Raw genomic sequence first — 16,655 nt, forward strand, 5'->3', positions numbered from 1 at the left:
AACAAAGCATTAACATATGAAGTAAACATGAGAGACAAACAGACAACTTTTTGGTGCCTGATTTGTCCAAGGTAAAACCAGAAAGCCTTATTATCAATAAGCGTGAGCGGGAAGCATTCTGATGAGTTTGGATGCTGGAGAAGGCCCGGGCCAAACATAGAGTTTGCATCAACATCGACAAAAATTTAACGTGTCAAATCAATCTTAGTCTTTTTAGCAGTAGATACATTTGTATTGTCATACAATACGTCACAATAACTGTCTTCATTATTATAAACATGTTGACTTCAATCAATGCTCTCTTCAGTTGACCTGTCACGTAATACAGATATGAATCATGCCAAGAAGAAGTGATGTCCTCACCATTTTCAGGAGCAGAACCGCACCCATCCGTGTGTCCCCGCATACCACTACGTTTTGACATGTCAGTTTGTTTACCCCCAATTCTGTAAGGGAACCTGATGTGGCAGATACCACAGATGGTCCAATATCAGAAGCTACTGTTTTAAATGAAGAGGCCGCCACTTTAGATATACATGCGGCAATTATTGAACCCCCACGTGTGTTGATTTTTCTCCTTTTTTTATGCCACTTCTTTGCCTTCTTTTTCTTTAGATTTATCATATGGGATAACTATAGTAAACTAATCCCAACATTTGCAGTTTATATGCAAAAATTGTAAAATCTCTTCAGAATACTGTCAGGACCTGCTAGCAATGTTCCTAGCTGGAAACAGAAAGAAGACACTCAAATTAAATGTGTAATAATGGACTCTCTTCCGTGAGTAGAACAAACACGCCTAGCAATTATTTTAACTCCCTGATCAAAGTCAAGAGCAAATCAAACAAACAAACAAACGTATTCCTCTGCTACTCGAGTCGAAATGAGCGGTTAGGCAAGAAATTACTTTGCCAACTTGAGCGTGAAAAAGAAGATGAACAAAGGGAAACGATTATCCCATATTTAACAACTAGTACAAACAGCAATGCCTGACACAAAGTGGGCAAAGGGTGCTCTAATAAATATAAATCTATACAGCAATAGCTCTGTCCTTTAAAGAGAGCACCACCACTCTATTTTTTTTTAAACAGCCAGAAAAGAGGAAGCAGCCAATGTAGAATGGTCCTCATGTAGCCTCAGTGTTTTGGCTGCTCTTTTCAGTGTAATTTCCTGATTTAGAAGAAATGCATTGTGGGAAACGTAGTCTGATAAAGAGCTGGAAATAAACAGGAAGAAGACAGACCGCATTATAAAACCTGTATAAAATTATTTACAATATACAAAGAGAGCGCCATAATCCGCATTGAGGAGTAGTTTTATTTTATCCCATGCTATTGCTGTTTGGTACCATTAATGGAATACTTGTATTATCATGCATAAGTAACTAGTTCAAAGACCCAAAAGTACTCAATCATCAAACATTAAAGTAATTACCTGTTAGATGTATTACATGCAGAAAGCAATCGTTTTCATTGTGTTTTTATACTGCTAGAGGATTTGTAAGTTTTAATCAGGACATAAAATGTGGATTTCACTTATTGGCTTTGTCAAAGCTTAATTACATTGAATCACCACCCAAAACTCTTTTTAAATCATGACAAAGTCAGAAGGGTACGCAGTTCCTAATGGTAGGTGTCCGTCCACTCAGGTCAGTCTAGTTCCACAGAGTGCACAGGGAGCATGACTCTGTAGGAACAACCGCCCTCACTCACCTAGATAGGTGCCATGCTTCATCATTGGGCTTTTGCTCCACATTGTTCCAGCGCTGCAATGCCCAAAGGACACCCTCTATTTGGGCTCTTTGCCGAAGATCTCTTTAAAAACACACCAAATGATGAAGCATGCCACTACTAGGGGATGAAGGCATTTTAAAAAAAACCTTGTAGTTTTTCTGGAGAGGGTGGCATTCTATTTCAATGAAGCTGGGCATGGGGGGGGTGTCTCAGACAAATTCACAAGTTGGTTGACTTTTAGTAGCTCATAATGATTATGGCGGATCAGAATTAGTTCTAACTACAGAAAAGCTTGGAGACCCCTGGCCCACACTAATGCCCTACTCTGGTGCAAGCAATCTTTTCCCCATCCATTAAAGTGGATATTCCTGCTGTGTGCTTCCATTAGTCTTTAGCAAGGCCTTCTTCAGAACCTCTACAGCGGTACCTTTGTTACTGTTCCATTGAATGGTATTAGGAAGAACTTGCAGGAATACTCAATTTTGTATTACAAATAACGTTTTTCTGTACTCAGATTAGGCTGTGGTTCCTTGTTCTCTTGCCACAAATTACTAGTTATGCAAGCTTCGACTAATGTCATGTTTGCTTGAAGTAGGGTGCTTTGGATAAAACAATTCTGAATAGTCTGATAGGGAATACATATTCCCCAATTACATCATGTTCTATGATGCCCCAACATAAAATCAAGGCAACAATGCAGTGATCCCTCTGTTGATTCAAAGGGTCTTTGCTTTGGGTGTTGTTGTGTAGAAAGTGTGATCTATCTTAATATATTCTTTAGTGCCTTAGGAGGGAGGTGTGTTGTATGTTAATCTAGGAGCCTTGCAGTGTTCTGCCTTTCTGCTGCTTGGAGTGAATGGATGCTTGGATTGCGGCTTGTGTTAGTACATGTATAGTGATACATGAAGTGTGGTATGAGGAAGTGTTCAGTGAGAAATTACAAACCGACAGCTGAAGAGTTAGATGCAGTGGGACCTACTCATAAACTGCATTTTGTAGCAAATTTTGCAGTACCATAATAGTAGTACTTTACTTTACTTTACTTTATTCTTTATTCGTTTTTTTATCAGAAGAAAAAACCATAAAAGAGGCCATTTACAGAATACAATACATTTTGTAATTTAACATCTAAAAAAGATAATGAGTATACTTGGTATAAAAAATATGTGCTAGCTCATGTATCCCAAAAGGGCTTAAATGTACAATATGACTTAGTACGGCTTTTTGACAGTCATAATTTTCAGTTGGTGACTGGGAGACAGACATTGTTAAAAGATGATAATAAATCATACAAATTAAAAACATCATTACAAATTTGGACAATGCCGTAAAATGCATTTCAGAAATCTGACGATGTGCCTTGATATCCCTTCCTCTTCCAGAAACTGTAAACAGAGCAATGCCGGACGGCATCTTCTAATGCCCATATATTTTAGTATCGGCATCAACCACATCCTTTTGTGTTCCGTATAGAATTTACAGAAGAATAGGGTATGCATTGTTGCCTGCACCAAAATCTCATCGCAAGGGCATGGAGGCAATTCTAAAGCCCATTTTTTGATCTGCGGAAAGGCAACTAAACGATGGAAGACGTTTAGCCTAAATCTAACCAAAAGAAATCTTTCAAAGACAGAGAAATTGAAGGTTAGATAAGGCTGAAGAGAAAATGTGGATTGAATGGCCATGGAGTGTTGCACAGATGGTTTTGTAATCGCTTTAGCCAATCTTATTTTATCTAAGTGTGCTAGGCACAACACCTTCAATGTCTTACTTGGTATAGTACGGACAGAGGACGGGAAAAGATAATGTTTTTCTAGACCGAGATCAGTTAAGAAACGCTTTACATATATCAACCATCCAATTTTATGACAGTGGTCAAGAGACATACAGTCAAGAATTATCCCCTGCGTGAGAACATTTTTGTCCGATGACCAGATACGATGCCACAAAAGGAGTGGTTCCATTTTCACTAGATCGGTCAAGTGGGGAATGCCCAACTCAGTATGGCAAGCATATGTAGAAGTAGTCTTTGGTGCAGCCAAAAGAAACCTAAGGAAAGCATTTTCCACAGATTGTAGGGCATTATTTTTTGCATACCCCCAAAGACCTGCCCCGTATAATGCCACTGATTTGGCATTTTGCCTTATATATCTGAAGGAGTTCTAAGGGGGGCCTTTTACCCAATCTTTTTGAGAAATTTACCAAGGCCATTATTGCTATCATTAAAAGAAGTTTTCTAGACTCTACGGCCGGTTTCCAGTTGAGTCTATTACCTATTATAATTCCCAAATATGGGTACTGGTCTGTAGAATCTAATTTCTCTTTTCCTAAGTATGTTTTCGTTTGCCTTTTTTCCCAGGACCCACCGTCATAACAAAGGTTTTTTTAGTGTTTATGCGAAGGCCCAGATTACTCATAAATTGTGCATATCTGTTTAGTGCCTTCTGCAGTTCAAGAGACGTTCTGGCGGGTATCACCGCATCGTCGGCATTGAGGAGAGCGGGAATAGATTGATTCTTTACTAAAGGAAGGTCCCGGCTCCCAATGATCATATCCCTCTCCAGCCCGTTGGTATAAAGCGTGAAGAGGAATGGGGCCAGGACACAACCTTGTCTCACTCCTCTCTCCATTCCAAACGATGCAGTTAACTCGCCCTGTGTCCCGAACCTCACCCTTGCTGATGCATTCGAGTACAGTTCACGCAGGAAATTCAGCAGGGGTTGTTCGACACCCATTTCTGCTAGAATCGCCCAAAGTTTATTATGGACTACGCAGTCGAAGGCTGCTGATAAATCTACATAAACCATGTATACCGAGCCTCCTTTTGCACTAACATATTTACCCAGGATCAATGCCAAATTTAGGGCCTGCTCTGTTGTCCCCAGACCTTCCCAAAACCCGTATTGAAGGGCCGAGAGGATCGCGCCGTCTTCCGCCTACTGCTGGAGGCATTCAAGTATTACTCTACCCGCCACCTTTCCCAAGGAGTCCAGCAGTGAGATCGGGCGATAGCAGGAAACCTCCTGACGGTCCCCCTTTTTAAAGATGGGGACCATAATTGATTTGGGCCATGAGTCCAGTAGCCCCACCTCACAGGATCCCTTAAATACTCTTGTCACCAGTGGGGCCCATAGATCTAGATTAGATTTAAAAAAGTCAATTGGGACCCCATCTGGTCCCGGTGCCTTCCTATTTTTACTAGATGTAAGGGCCAAAAGAACCTCTTCAATTGTAATATCTAAGGGAATAGGATAGAAGGATGTCGATTGTGCTTGATCTAAACCTAATTGTTGTTCCCGTTTGTCTGACTCTTTTGCAAAGATCCTTGAAAAATAATCCACCCAGGTTGATTCATCAATGGCAACATCAATCTTTGGGACCGATTTATTATCAGTTAAATACGGGGACTTGACCACAGCCCAAAATGCAGAACTAACTTTTTGTCTACAACTATCATGTAATTGGACCCATAAGGCCTGTTTTACTTCCTTTTTTCTATCCTTTAATGCTAGCTTATACTCCCTCCTGAGTTTTACTATGTCTTGCGGGACCCTGATTGATTTATGTAATGCTTTTTTCAGTGAGGAATGAGCAACAGTACATCTATGGTTAAACCAACCATGTTTTTTCTATTTATTTGTTTTCAAATTTACAAAAAGCTCCTTGTTTATAACCTTTAAGATCACCTCAAATTTTGTTAAAACATCCTCATCTTTGGTAGACAAATCTAAGAATTTAAATATAGCAGAGGCAGCTGTATTGAGAACTCACTTAGTAATTTCCAAGGGGTCAATTTTCTCCCATCTTAATGAGAACCCATTTATTTTATCCAGGGTCAAGGTGTTTTGCTTCAGAACGCTAGTTAAGCTATGCGTCCTAAAGTTTTGACACAGTCGAAATGAAATACTATGGGCAGAATGGTCACTCAAAGCAGTTTTATGAATCTCAAACTCTGTTACCTGCTGTTCTAATGTCATCAATATGAGTATAAAATCTATCGTACTTTGCCTACCATCCCCAAGGAAGGCCGGTTCATAGAGAAGGGAGGACGGGTCTCTTGGATTAACTATAACAAGTCCCAAATCAAATAATATATGGTTTAGAGAGCTTCCAATTCTCAAATGGGAGAAATGGGCAATCAAATCATCCTTTTCATCCGTTAACCCACACAAGTTAGGACTAATAGATTGACATAGATATTGATTAAAATCGCCCCCCCCAGATGATTGAGGACAACCCTGAGGAGTCCCTAATGAGGGTGGACAGTTCAGTGTGCAACTGAGACAGTGTAATCACTAGCTCTATTTCTGTAAGATTGTTGTAGAAATTTACCAGAATTAGTATTTCTGACTTATTAAAGCATAGAGTAAGTATCTGGAAGTTCACTTCTAATTTTACTGGGGAGACTTCCATAGGCCCTAGGATATTAGAGATATAGATCGTTAATCCTCCTTTAGCTCTACCGGAGGATACTGCTATAGCCAGGGAAAAGTATGTTTTAAAGCCCACAAGATGAATTTCAGTAGTGGACCAGGTCTCCTGGAGGCAAATTATGCCGAAATTCTGGACAAAATCCAACCAGGAGTTATTTTCCACCTTATGTCGTAGGCCTGCAGAATTCCAAGATAAAATCCTGATTGCCAATTTATTCCGCGGTTGATTTATATCCAATGACCTAATATAAACCCTCGCATGAGGAACCGCTCTCGGGGACGTTATTTTAGCACTTTCCATTTGGGGACAATGGTACTCTAATTCTGCTTTGGCAATCCGCCTATTTTCAACATCAGAATCTTTTCCCCCAGAGTCTATAAGTTTCAATTCAACTGGTACTTGTACAGGCTTTATCAGATCACCCTGGGGGTCATAATGAAAGATCTGCCTTTGCGTTGGAATTATGGGTGAATGTTGGTTCCTGAGTGGGTGATTTCGGAGTCAATCTACTCCGTCTAAGCCAGAAAATGTAGTAAAGTGGTTAAAGGTGGGGATTTTAAAGTTCAAGTCAGGACCTTGTCGAGCCCTTTCTCTTGTCATATTTGATATTAGAGGCTGGGGATAGAAATAGATACGGTCACGTGTAGAAATTATATCCCTGCCTCTCTCCATAAACCAATCCCCAATATAGCTGGTGGCCATGGGGTCTCTAAAATTTATAAGGATTATGTCCCCCCCTTATATCTTTTGGCCTATGTCCTAGCCAATCCAATCTTCTGACATAAAGAATTTCGCCATTAATGTTTGATGGTAGGGGTCTATTTTCCCTCAACCAGTATAAGACTTTATTTTTTAAGGCTTGGTAATGTTCAATTTTTGCAGTTTCCAATTCCGGGACTCCTGTTAATACCACAACATACGGTGCTGCTTCTGGAGGGAGATCAACTTTGGGAGAAGCAACTCTTAGTTTCTTCAAGGGCGAAGTTTTCCTAATATGTATTGGTTGTGGGCAGTCTGAATCACTACGGGCTCCAGTCACTCCTAATCTCTTCGGTACTGGCAAGACCTTATCAGATGGTATTAAGGGTGTTATATTCGTTTGAGAAATAGTTGGGGGGTTCGCTTTGATTTGGCCGTTCATCGTTTTATTCCCTAGAGATGCCGGAAGATGTATAGTTTGGTTCTGTCTAGAAAGTGCTAATTCTTTTAAGAGGTCAGTATTGGCAGTGATTTCATTTTGTATAGTTCCCAAATGTTCTGCCAATCTTTTGACCCTCTCTACTAGAGGTAGTAAAAGTGATTTAAGTAATTGTTCAGTGCCCCCCCCAGGGATACTTGTATCTCAGTAGAAGTTTCGGAAAAGTTATCTTGCATGAAATTCTCTGAAACAAGTCCAGAATTGAATGCGGAAATCTTTGGGGTTTTTGTATGTCTCCCATTTTGGGAGTGTCCCTTGCGCTTTCTTTTCTTTAATGGTGGCCCAAAACTACTCTGTTTGTTGAGTGTTTCCTTACTTGGGGGCTGTGTTAACAGAATTGTCAGAGAACCCTCTTCAGAATTTTCTACTGGTGAACTTATATTCGTATAATTTGTTGTTTTATCCCTAAGAGATTCTATAGACGCAGTTATATCTTGTAATAAAAGGGGGATACTAGATTCCCCATCTGTATTTTTTTGGGACTTAACTAACAAAGGGGATGATGTATGACGAATAAGGCCCAGGGATGACCGTCTGTTTTGTGTTAGTTCCACAGACAGGCACCGTTCCGTGATCGCTATTTCTCATTCTAGCCGTGAAGTTTCCCTGGTAATATAATTGTCCAGGGTCCCACGAGTCAGCCCAGCCCCCCTGGATTTCTTAGCGGGAATAATCCGCGAAGTCATTGATCTGAATAAGATTTCAACTAAATGAACTAAGCAGGAAGGATTACCACGACAAGTCAGAACACGTTCCACTCTATGTAGAGGTACAATTTAAAACATTTTCAAATGTAACTAAAACCACATACATAACAATATACTCCTATGAATTGTGGTATCTCCGTAAGTGCCACAGTCTTACTTCACAACTATGTCCTCAGATGTCAGGGGGGGGCCCAGCCTGGCCTTGTCCTGCCTCGGACGGCCTCAGACAGCCCGCCCTTTGCCCGGGCTTAGCCCAGTCGCACGCCCGCGCGCGTCCCATGTGCGCGGATGATAAGTGACCTAAATAGGAGGAGATGAGTCAGGAAGGGGACCAGCTGCGGCAGGTCAGGAGCCGCACAGCACGCTGGTCCTCACAGTCCCGCAACAGCCAATAGGTCCATCTCCTGCCCCAAATTCGGCAAAGTTTCCGGTGTGTAAGTCACCGTTCCAGGAGTCACCAACAGCAGCAAAGCAGGCACTGATTCCAAACACGAGCGGCACCCATATAATAATAGTAGTATTAACATAATGCTATTTGCAAACCTAAGTACAGAGATATCTGCCTTAATTTCTCCTATCTTTAATGTGTGAAGACCTCTGCCCTGACTGCAGAGATCTCCACATACGTTGGCATACTTTTCAGTAGTATATGTGGGAGGGATGGGGTACGTGGCTGGAAAAAGGTGGATATTTACAATGAAAGAGAAATGGTTTTGGGAGGAGTAATGAGGGGTTAAGGGAGAGCTAGAGAGAGGAATAGGGAGGGATATGCACTCACTCACAAACCCATCTTATTCACAAACTGCACTTTGATAGTTACTACAGCCAAAACGGACCAAAACCATCATAAATATACTCTAGGTCAGATCTAGAGAGCATCACCCGTGACAACTCACATTTTCTACTATAGCCTCCATAGAAAATAATGGAGGTGTGGACTAAAATAGAATCTCATAAAAATAAACTAAAAATAAATGTACTAATCTGATTTTTTTAAAATATTTATAAAATTGATTTAATGTTAGAAATATAAACTAAATAACGAATAAATATAATTTCCTTTTAAAATAATTTAATGACTTTTTATTATAATTAAAATTATTTTACACATCATTTTTAGTACCTTTCAATACATAATAAATAATAAAACAATTATAGTTCAATATACTTACATATATTACACATTTATATAACAGTAATTAATAGTTCAGTAACGTTTTCAAAAACAATACTGCATGTCAAATACATATATAAAATATGGTCGCTTGGATTTGTAGTAATAATGACATCTATAAGAGTAGAGCATGGCATTGTCCTCTGCCGACCAGTGAAAATCAGAATTTGTGAACATAAGAGCAATACCTGCTGTGGCCGCAGCACAACTAAAATGGGCAACCACTATACTGAGAAACGGCACACCATAGACAAACTAACATGGACTACTTTGGAGGCCAATACATATTGGAACACAACTAACCTATTCCGAAAAAAACAATGTTGGGTGTTCCGTTTGCACTCAAACATCAATGGTCTCAACGACCATTTGAACCAACAAAGTTGAACCAACACTCTCAGTCTACCCTATAGTTACTCTGTGATTAACACTCATCAGTATCTCCTGCCACTCCATCATCTATCTGGTGTAACTCTCTATATTGGGTAGATACACTTTAGGGACATATAACAACGCTCATATCTACCAGTACCCAGTTTATTGATATATCGCCTATATACACTCAATCAGGATTTAATTTTAGAGAGACATAATGATCGGTGTGTATAACAAACATGAGGCCACCCAAGAGAGGCACTGGTCCCTCCAACGAATACTGTTGCACCAATTGCTAGATAATTATCATTCTGGTCACCTTCAGGCATTCACGTCATGACATCATGACGGCTCTTTCCCTAAGTGACACCCCACAACAGTCGCCAACTTCATAGATGAACCATCAGACTCCTCTCTCGTGCATGAGTGCTACACATCACTCTAATTCACTATGACATGTAGTAGCAATAGCCAATAGCACAACTACATTTATGCTGATCGATGAGTTTTTTCTCATTGACCCACGATAATCTGTGCCCTCAGATGAAACAGTGAGTACTATCACTCCTTGTTCCTCTGCATTTACTATGAGTCCACTAGAATATGTGACAGTAATACTTATTCTTTCATGTAGATTGTGACGGCCAGCACTCTCTCACTATGACTTATGGAGTAATCTACCTATACTAAATGGGAAACATCCTTTACCACGCAACTTTTACCACGCAGTGCTTTTACAACGCAGGTTTTACAACGAAAACCATTACAACGCATTGCACTGGGGGGCGCTCTAGGACAGGGAATAGTTTTAATTTACTATCCAACACCTTCCCTACTATCCACGGGGACTGGAGTTGGAATAGTAAATTAAACTATTCACTATCCAGCACCCCCCAAAGCAATGCGTTGTAAAGGCTTGCGTTGTAAAACTTGCGTTGTTACAGCATGTGTGGTAAAAGCATGCGTTGTAACAACGTACATCCATACTAAATAGGTAAGCGGTCCTTAACTCTCTCTCCTTTTCCTCCCCCCACCGTTACCCTTGATATCATGGTGTGGATCAAAAGGTTTTGCCATCAATGGCGATGGTGACCACCACTCTTTATTAATATAGTACTGCTTCACTGAATTTTTGTGCTCTTATCTTCTTCCTTCTTTTTTGTCGTTTTAGATAGGACCACTATGTGGGTCCTCTGAGTGGCACGACTTGACTCAATAAGGCCACCACATAACCCCTTTTTCCCATTACCTAATCACTTCCCTATTATGGTCCTGAAAAAGCACAAAGGATCTCCTCCTGAGACCACACAATAGCATGAAACATGTCGAGCCCATTCTCCTTTTAAGCAAACACTGCACTTGTCAAGCTACTGAGGATCATACCTATCCTCAAGCAGCGCACAACCTTTTTTTTTTTTAAATTATGACAAAGGTATACCCCTCAATAAAATTAGTCTACCTTAGATACCCTTTAGTCATTTTTAATTGTCACCTCTCATATAACACTGCACACTAACCCGCACACACCATACAACTAAATCACAAAAAAGGTCTAAGACAAAGTGATATCCACTTAATAGGAGTCAAGAGGGACATAAAGGACTAGGTCGCCCTCCACTCAATCAAGCACTAATAACGAATTGACCCAGTCCTAGAGGCAAATAATTCATGTAGGACTGTGAACAGCTATAGATTGTCAAATGATCGTTCTAATCATACCTCTAATTATAGAGATTATTACCCTGTTCCAGTCTATTGCCATAAATAAAAGGTAGCCCGTCTCTGATAAACATGTAACCAGACAACACAGTACAGACATCCACTAGAGAGACAACATTTGAAAAAAGTGTGAAATAGCTAGATGACACCTCACGGGCGCACCACCAATGGGACCCCTGGTTGGTACTCACCAGGATGGCCCTGTTCTCATCATCGGTGTCAAATAGCTTAACGTAAACGTGTCCAAAAACCCAAAGGAAAGAGGAAGACAGTGAATGGTGCAGTGTACGCAAAACTTATATGTGACAAGGACTAACAACGTTCAACATATAACACACAAGATACTGTGCAACAAGATACAACAACCTTTTTACTCATATTTTCTTGTTGCCTACAGTAAACATGTATAATAAAAAGGAGAGGTACGAATACTACCTATCGATTCGTACTCAGCTCACAGCCGACATGTTTCATTGCCTTAGGTATTTTATCAGGCAATTTCTTCAGGGCAAGCGAAATTTAGGGTACCTCTCCTTTTTATTATACATGTTTACTGTAGGCAACAAGAAAATATGAGTAAAAAGGTTGTTGTATCTTGTTGCACAGTATCTTGTGTGTTATATGTTGAACGTTGTTAGTCCTTGTCACATATAAGTTTTGCGTACACTGCACCATTCACTGTCTTCCTCTTTCCTTTGGGTTTTTGGACACGTTTACGTTAAGCTATTTGACACCGATGATGAGAACAGGGCCATCCTGGTGAGTACCAACCAGGGGTCCCATTGGTGGTGCGCCCGTGAGGTGTCATCTAGCTATTTCACACTTTTTTCAAATGTTGTCTCTCTAGTGGATGTCTGTACTGTGTTGTCTGGTTACATGTTTATCAGAGACGGGCTACCTTTTATTTATGGCAATAGACTGGAACAGGGTAATAATCTCTATAATTAGAGGTATGATTAGAACGATCATTTGACAATCTATAGCTGTTCACAGTCCTACATGAATTATTTGCCTCTAGGACTGGGTCAATTCGTTATTAGTGCTAAGACAAAGTGACCCTTCTGGGGACCCGTAGGGCATTGCAACACTGGCCCAATGAGGCGCACTGCTCTATGATGAAGCATGACATCCTTCGGGGTGTGTGAGGGCATCAAGTGAATTTCTCTCTGAATCTTTTCCATTTCTATAAAAAAATCTTTTTTCCAATATTTATCTCAGGAACAGTGACTCTCCTTAGTGACTTGTCCTCTACTATTACATGTAATAAAATAATTTAAAACCAATAAATTATGTTTAAAAAAATACATTCAAGAAAATATTTAACGTTAAAATGTAATAGAGGCAATTGTCTTTTCAAGTTTGAATAAGCTTTTGTTAATTTTCCTATACATTACCATAGGGGGATTCCCTCACCTATTGCCAAGGTCTCTACCAAGTGTGTGAAATGTCACATATGGTAGTAAAGTCTCTATTATTAGGAAATCTTCAGTCATATTTGACAGTTTCGCTGACTCCACCCCCTATTTGAGGGGGTGAGGCATGTAGTCTACAATTTTGAGTTACTAATTTTAAATTGTGAATAGTAAATAGTAGTAAAGTTAATCAAAAGTTAAGAGTAAACTTACATGTGCAGATTTACTCACATGTAAATTTACCTTTATTAACAACCCCCAGAATATGGCGTTAGCACCTCTGTGCTCCTCGTTGGACATGTATTCCCTTCTGCATGGAAAGCGTATCTTGAATCAGTAATGATGCTGTCTTAAAACTTTTGCGTGTCTGACTATAATGAGGAAAGATACTGCCTTACACAATACTATCTAATGTGCTTAGTGTCGTTGTTATTTGGTATTTTTACTTCTACAGTCTTTATTATTTTTTCATCAGGGAACTCCTTGGTGGAGAAGAGTACTGGCCCATCTTAGTGTGCACAAGTGGTGTTCCAGCAATCATCCAGCTGCTGGTTCTTCCCTGGTTTCCTGAAAGTCCAAGATACCTCTTGATTAACAGAAATGAGGAAACAAAATGCATAAAAGGTAACAAATGATAGCTGATGAATGTCTGTGATATGCACATGCATAACGTGGTTAATGTCCTCGGTCAATGTGATTGGCATTATGTAGAAAACAATTGGATTGATTTTGCTCAGCAGTAAACCACATCTGGAATAAACAATTTAGTCATTTTATGTGAAGTGTTTAATTAGATTTCCAGACTCAAATAGGTAATTAGGGATGACCTCCTTCCTTTCGTTTTGTAACTCTGAGACGTGGGCCAGTACACAACCGCAGGGACCTAATGAGATGTCAACTTTGGCTTGGGCATTTGTTGCAATGTTGCCAGACATGGACAGACTGCGACATAGCAGTTTAGGCATCTTGGCAACAGGACTTCCCGATCTGGGCTCTGGGACCGGAAAGGACACAGGAAAATGACCCAAAGGCAGAGTATGGACATATGGGTGGCTAGCTGTATACATATAGGCCACTATATGTAATGAGTGAGGGAGCTAAATAAACGAATTGTAACCCATGTGCCACCTCAATTTTCATCTCTGACCCTACTGCTTCATGACATACACTGAGTCTTCCAGCCTATCTCTAGTGGACAGACCACTGATGACAAAGGGAAAAACGAACCTCACATAAGTGGCACGTAAGAGAAAGTGACTATGAGCCTGAGCGCACCACAAACGAAGTGCCGCCAAAATTAAACTGTATGTGAACAAACCGAGAAGACAGTATACTTACAATGTGGTAATAGAGAAGCTGGCAAGAAACACAAGAAGCACTGTTGTGAGGTGGGAGCAGAGGCACAAGGTGCTATATTGAAGATAGGTGCCTTCCAATTGTAACCACTGAAGTGTTTTTTTTTTAAACCAGGCAGCCCATTAGAAACCTTTGAGGCCAATGAGGCAACGATTTTGACTTGAAGTCAGGTGCCTTATTGAAAACAAGAGAAGATGCCATCTTAGAGTCATGATGTCACCAAAGACAGTAAATCTGTCAGTTTAATAACAGGTGAGACCAAATTGTGTTCAAAATCAACTTTAAAGCAAGCAAAACAATGACATAAACATAGGCTAAATAATGATGTCTGAGAAAAAAATGAGGCAAAAGATTAGCAGCATATTTACAATCTAAGGCCCAGCTATATCTCTCCTCGGAAAACACTATAGGACTGAAATCGAAATATCAGCACTGTCTTGACGATTTAAATAATTTCATAGAACCCTATGGAGAAAAAGATAAAAAAGCAAATACTATCCACAATCAAAAACATCATTGGGAAGGAGACCCAAAAAATCATCTGGGAATCGATTATAACAATAATAATAATAATAAGGTATTAAAGAGCACTTAGATACTTCAATTGAAGTGTTCCAGCGCTAAGGTTTCAATTCCAAGACCCAGAATGAGAGAACCCCATAAGCAAAGGAGGAAGCAAACGCCACATCTTAGCGGCCAGGAAGCCAAAGGAGTATCCTCTGATGTGAGTCCTTTAATTAATGGGGATAAGGGCCAAAGAGGCCCCAGATGACCTCAGATTTCATCTTGGGGAGTAGGATGTGACTCAAGAGAGGAGGTATTGTGGGTCCTTGTTAAAAGTTCTGTAGCGAATGCACATAACTTAAAAGGAAACAACGCCGAGACACGATCCAGAGAGGAAAGTGATTTTACTATTGAATAGAGTTTGCTAGAGGGGTCCTGGACCATCTCTATCTTACCTGCATAAAATGTGTGACACATGATCCTCATACGCCTGTGGTAGTCCTTCAATGCTGCACGATGGTTGGCCTTGTCGGTAAGATCAAAGTGTTTGCGCCAAATATATTCTAGCCTTTTTCACTTTTTTTCAAGTCTTCAAGTCAAGCAGCTCCACTTTAAACTAATCCCCTGAGCATTTTAATCTTTTTTACGGCACGCTCAGCCATTGGTGCAATTTTATCCAAAGCCCCATTAATCAATTCTACCAGTTGAGAGTTGGCTGTGTCTACACAGTCCTCTAGAACAGGGCAGCTCATATCCAAGGCTTGGGTAAATGCAGTCGAGGTCACCTTTACTCATCTCCATGTCATAACTGAATGGCCAGAGTTAGATGGTAGCAGTGGTGTGCTCATGGACATTTGAAAATGTACCACAAAGTGATCGGGCCACAGAAGAGGCAAGGGAGGATCCACAACCAGGTTGGTTAAGTTGGAAAAGATGTAGTCCAAAATATGTCCTATCATGTGGGTAGGGACAAGAGCCAACTGAACTAGCTGAAGAGCTTGTAAATCGGCCACCAGAGAGGCTGCTGCCTGACGATCAGCTTCCTCAGCATGGAGATTAAGATTTCCCACAACTGTAAAATGTGAATACCTCATGACTTAGACCGGCAGTATATTAGGAAAGGAGTTGAAGATGAGCGGGGTGGGAAATAAAAAAAAATCCTGCTAAAGTAAAGTGGCTAGATAGTTCCAGAGAGAAAAACGCAGCCTCCATTGCTGAAATTATTACCCCTAAAAGGAAACACTGGCAGGATTAAAAAAAATAATTGCAATCCCGTCACCTCTTTGCAGAGGCCTGTCTTGTCTCATAATTGCAAATCTCTGGGGAATAGCCATGAGTACATTGGGTGCTGAACCTTACGTCAGCCGTCTCAGACAAAAAAATAGCATCAGGTGTGTAAATCAGGCAGAAAGTCGTGTATTTCTAATTTATGTGTAACTAGTGAATGGCCATTTTAGAATAAAAGTATGCTGTTTGCAGAGACCTTATGATCCTATTCCCTGATGTATTGGGCTCCGTCAGGGATTGAACTATGAACCCACACTTACTGCAGCTAAGCCTCGCTTGTGTTGGATTCAATGTCTGACAGCAGTCATTGGAGGTGAATGGGGCTGAATTACTTAACTCAGAAGTGTAGTGCAAGGGAGTTGACTGGGACCGAGCAAGGGGTCCGCCCCTGGGACAGACAGGCTTGCCTTAGGTGCATCTTTGGCGCACCAGCAGTGCACCCTCTGAGCAGCCAAGCAGTTGATATGGCTAAATAACCCGCCTCTAAAAGGGGGCATGGCTTAAGCCGAGTGAGAGCCGAAACCAGGGAGGTCAAAAATCACAAACTGGAGCCCAGCAGCTCTACTCCCTCTTGGAAGATGCAAAGTTCCTACCAAAGTAGACCATTGACTATGTCAGTGAACAGTACACATTCAATCTGTTGTCTCAAGAAAAAAGAGACCCAATGCCAAGGTTCATCAAAAGCTTATGTTGACTAGTCAAGTACTGTGAATTCAGCAAGTTCACAGATGGAGATACCATTTAATCACACATCAT

The 16,655-nt window shown here is 40.6% G+C and overlaps 1 protein-coding gene across 1 annotated transcript in view; it reads left to right on the forward strand.

Moving 5' to 3' along the window:
* Positions 1-16,655, forward strand: part of LOC144791350 (solute carrier family 2, facilitated glucose transporter member 11-like) — a 736,021-nt gene that overhangs the window by 327,716 nt on the left and 391,650 nt on the right. Inside the window, exon 6 of the mRNA XM_078666027.1 lies at positions 13,228-13,376. Within this exon, the coding sequence (XP_078522153.1) occupies positions 13,228-13,376 (149 nt within the window). The remainder of the gene's footprint in view (positions 1-13,227; positions 13,377-16,655) is intronic.

Source organism: Lissotriton helveticus, chromosome 11, assembly GCF_964261635.1.
Source record: "Lissotriton helveticus chromosome 11, aLisHel1.1, whole genome shotgun sequence".
NCBI lineage: Eukaryota > Metazoa > Chordata > Amphibia > Caudata > Salamandridae > Lissotriton > Lissotriton helveticus.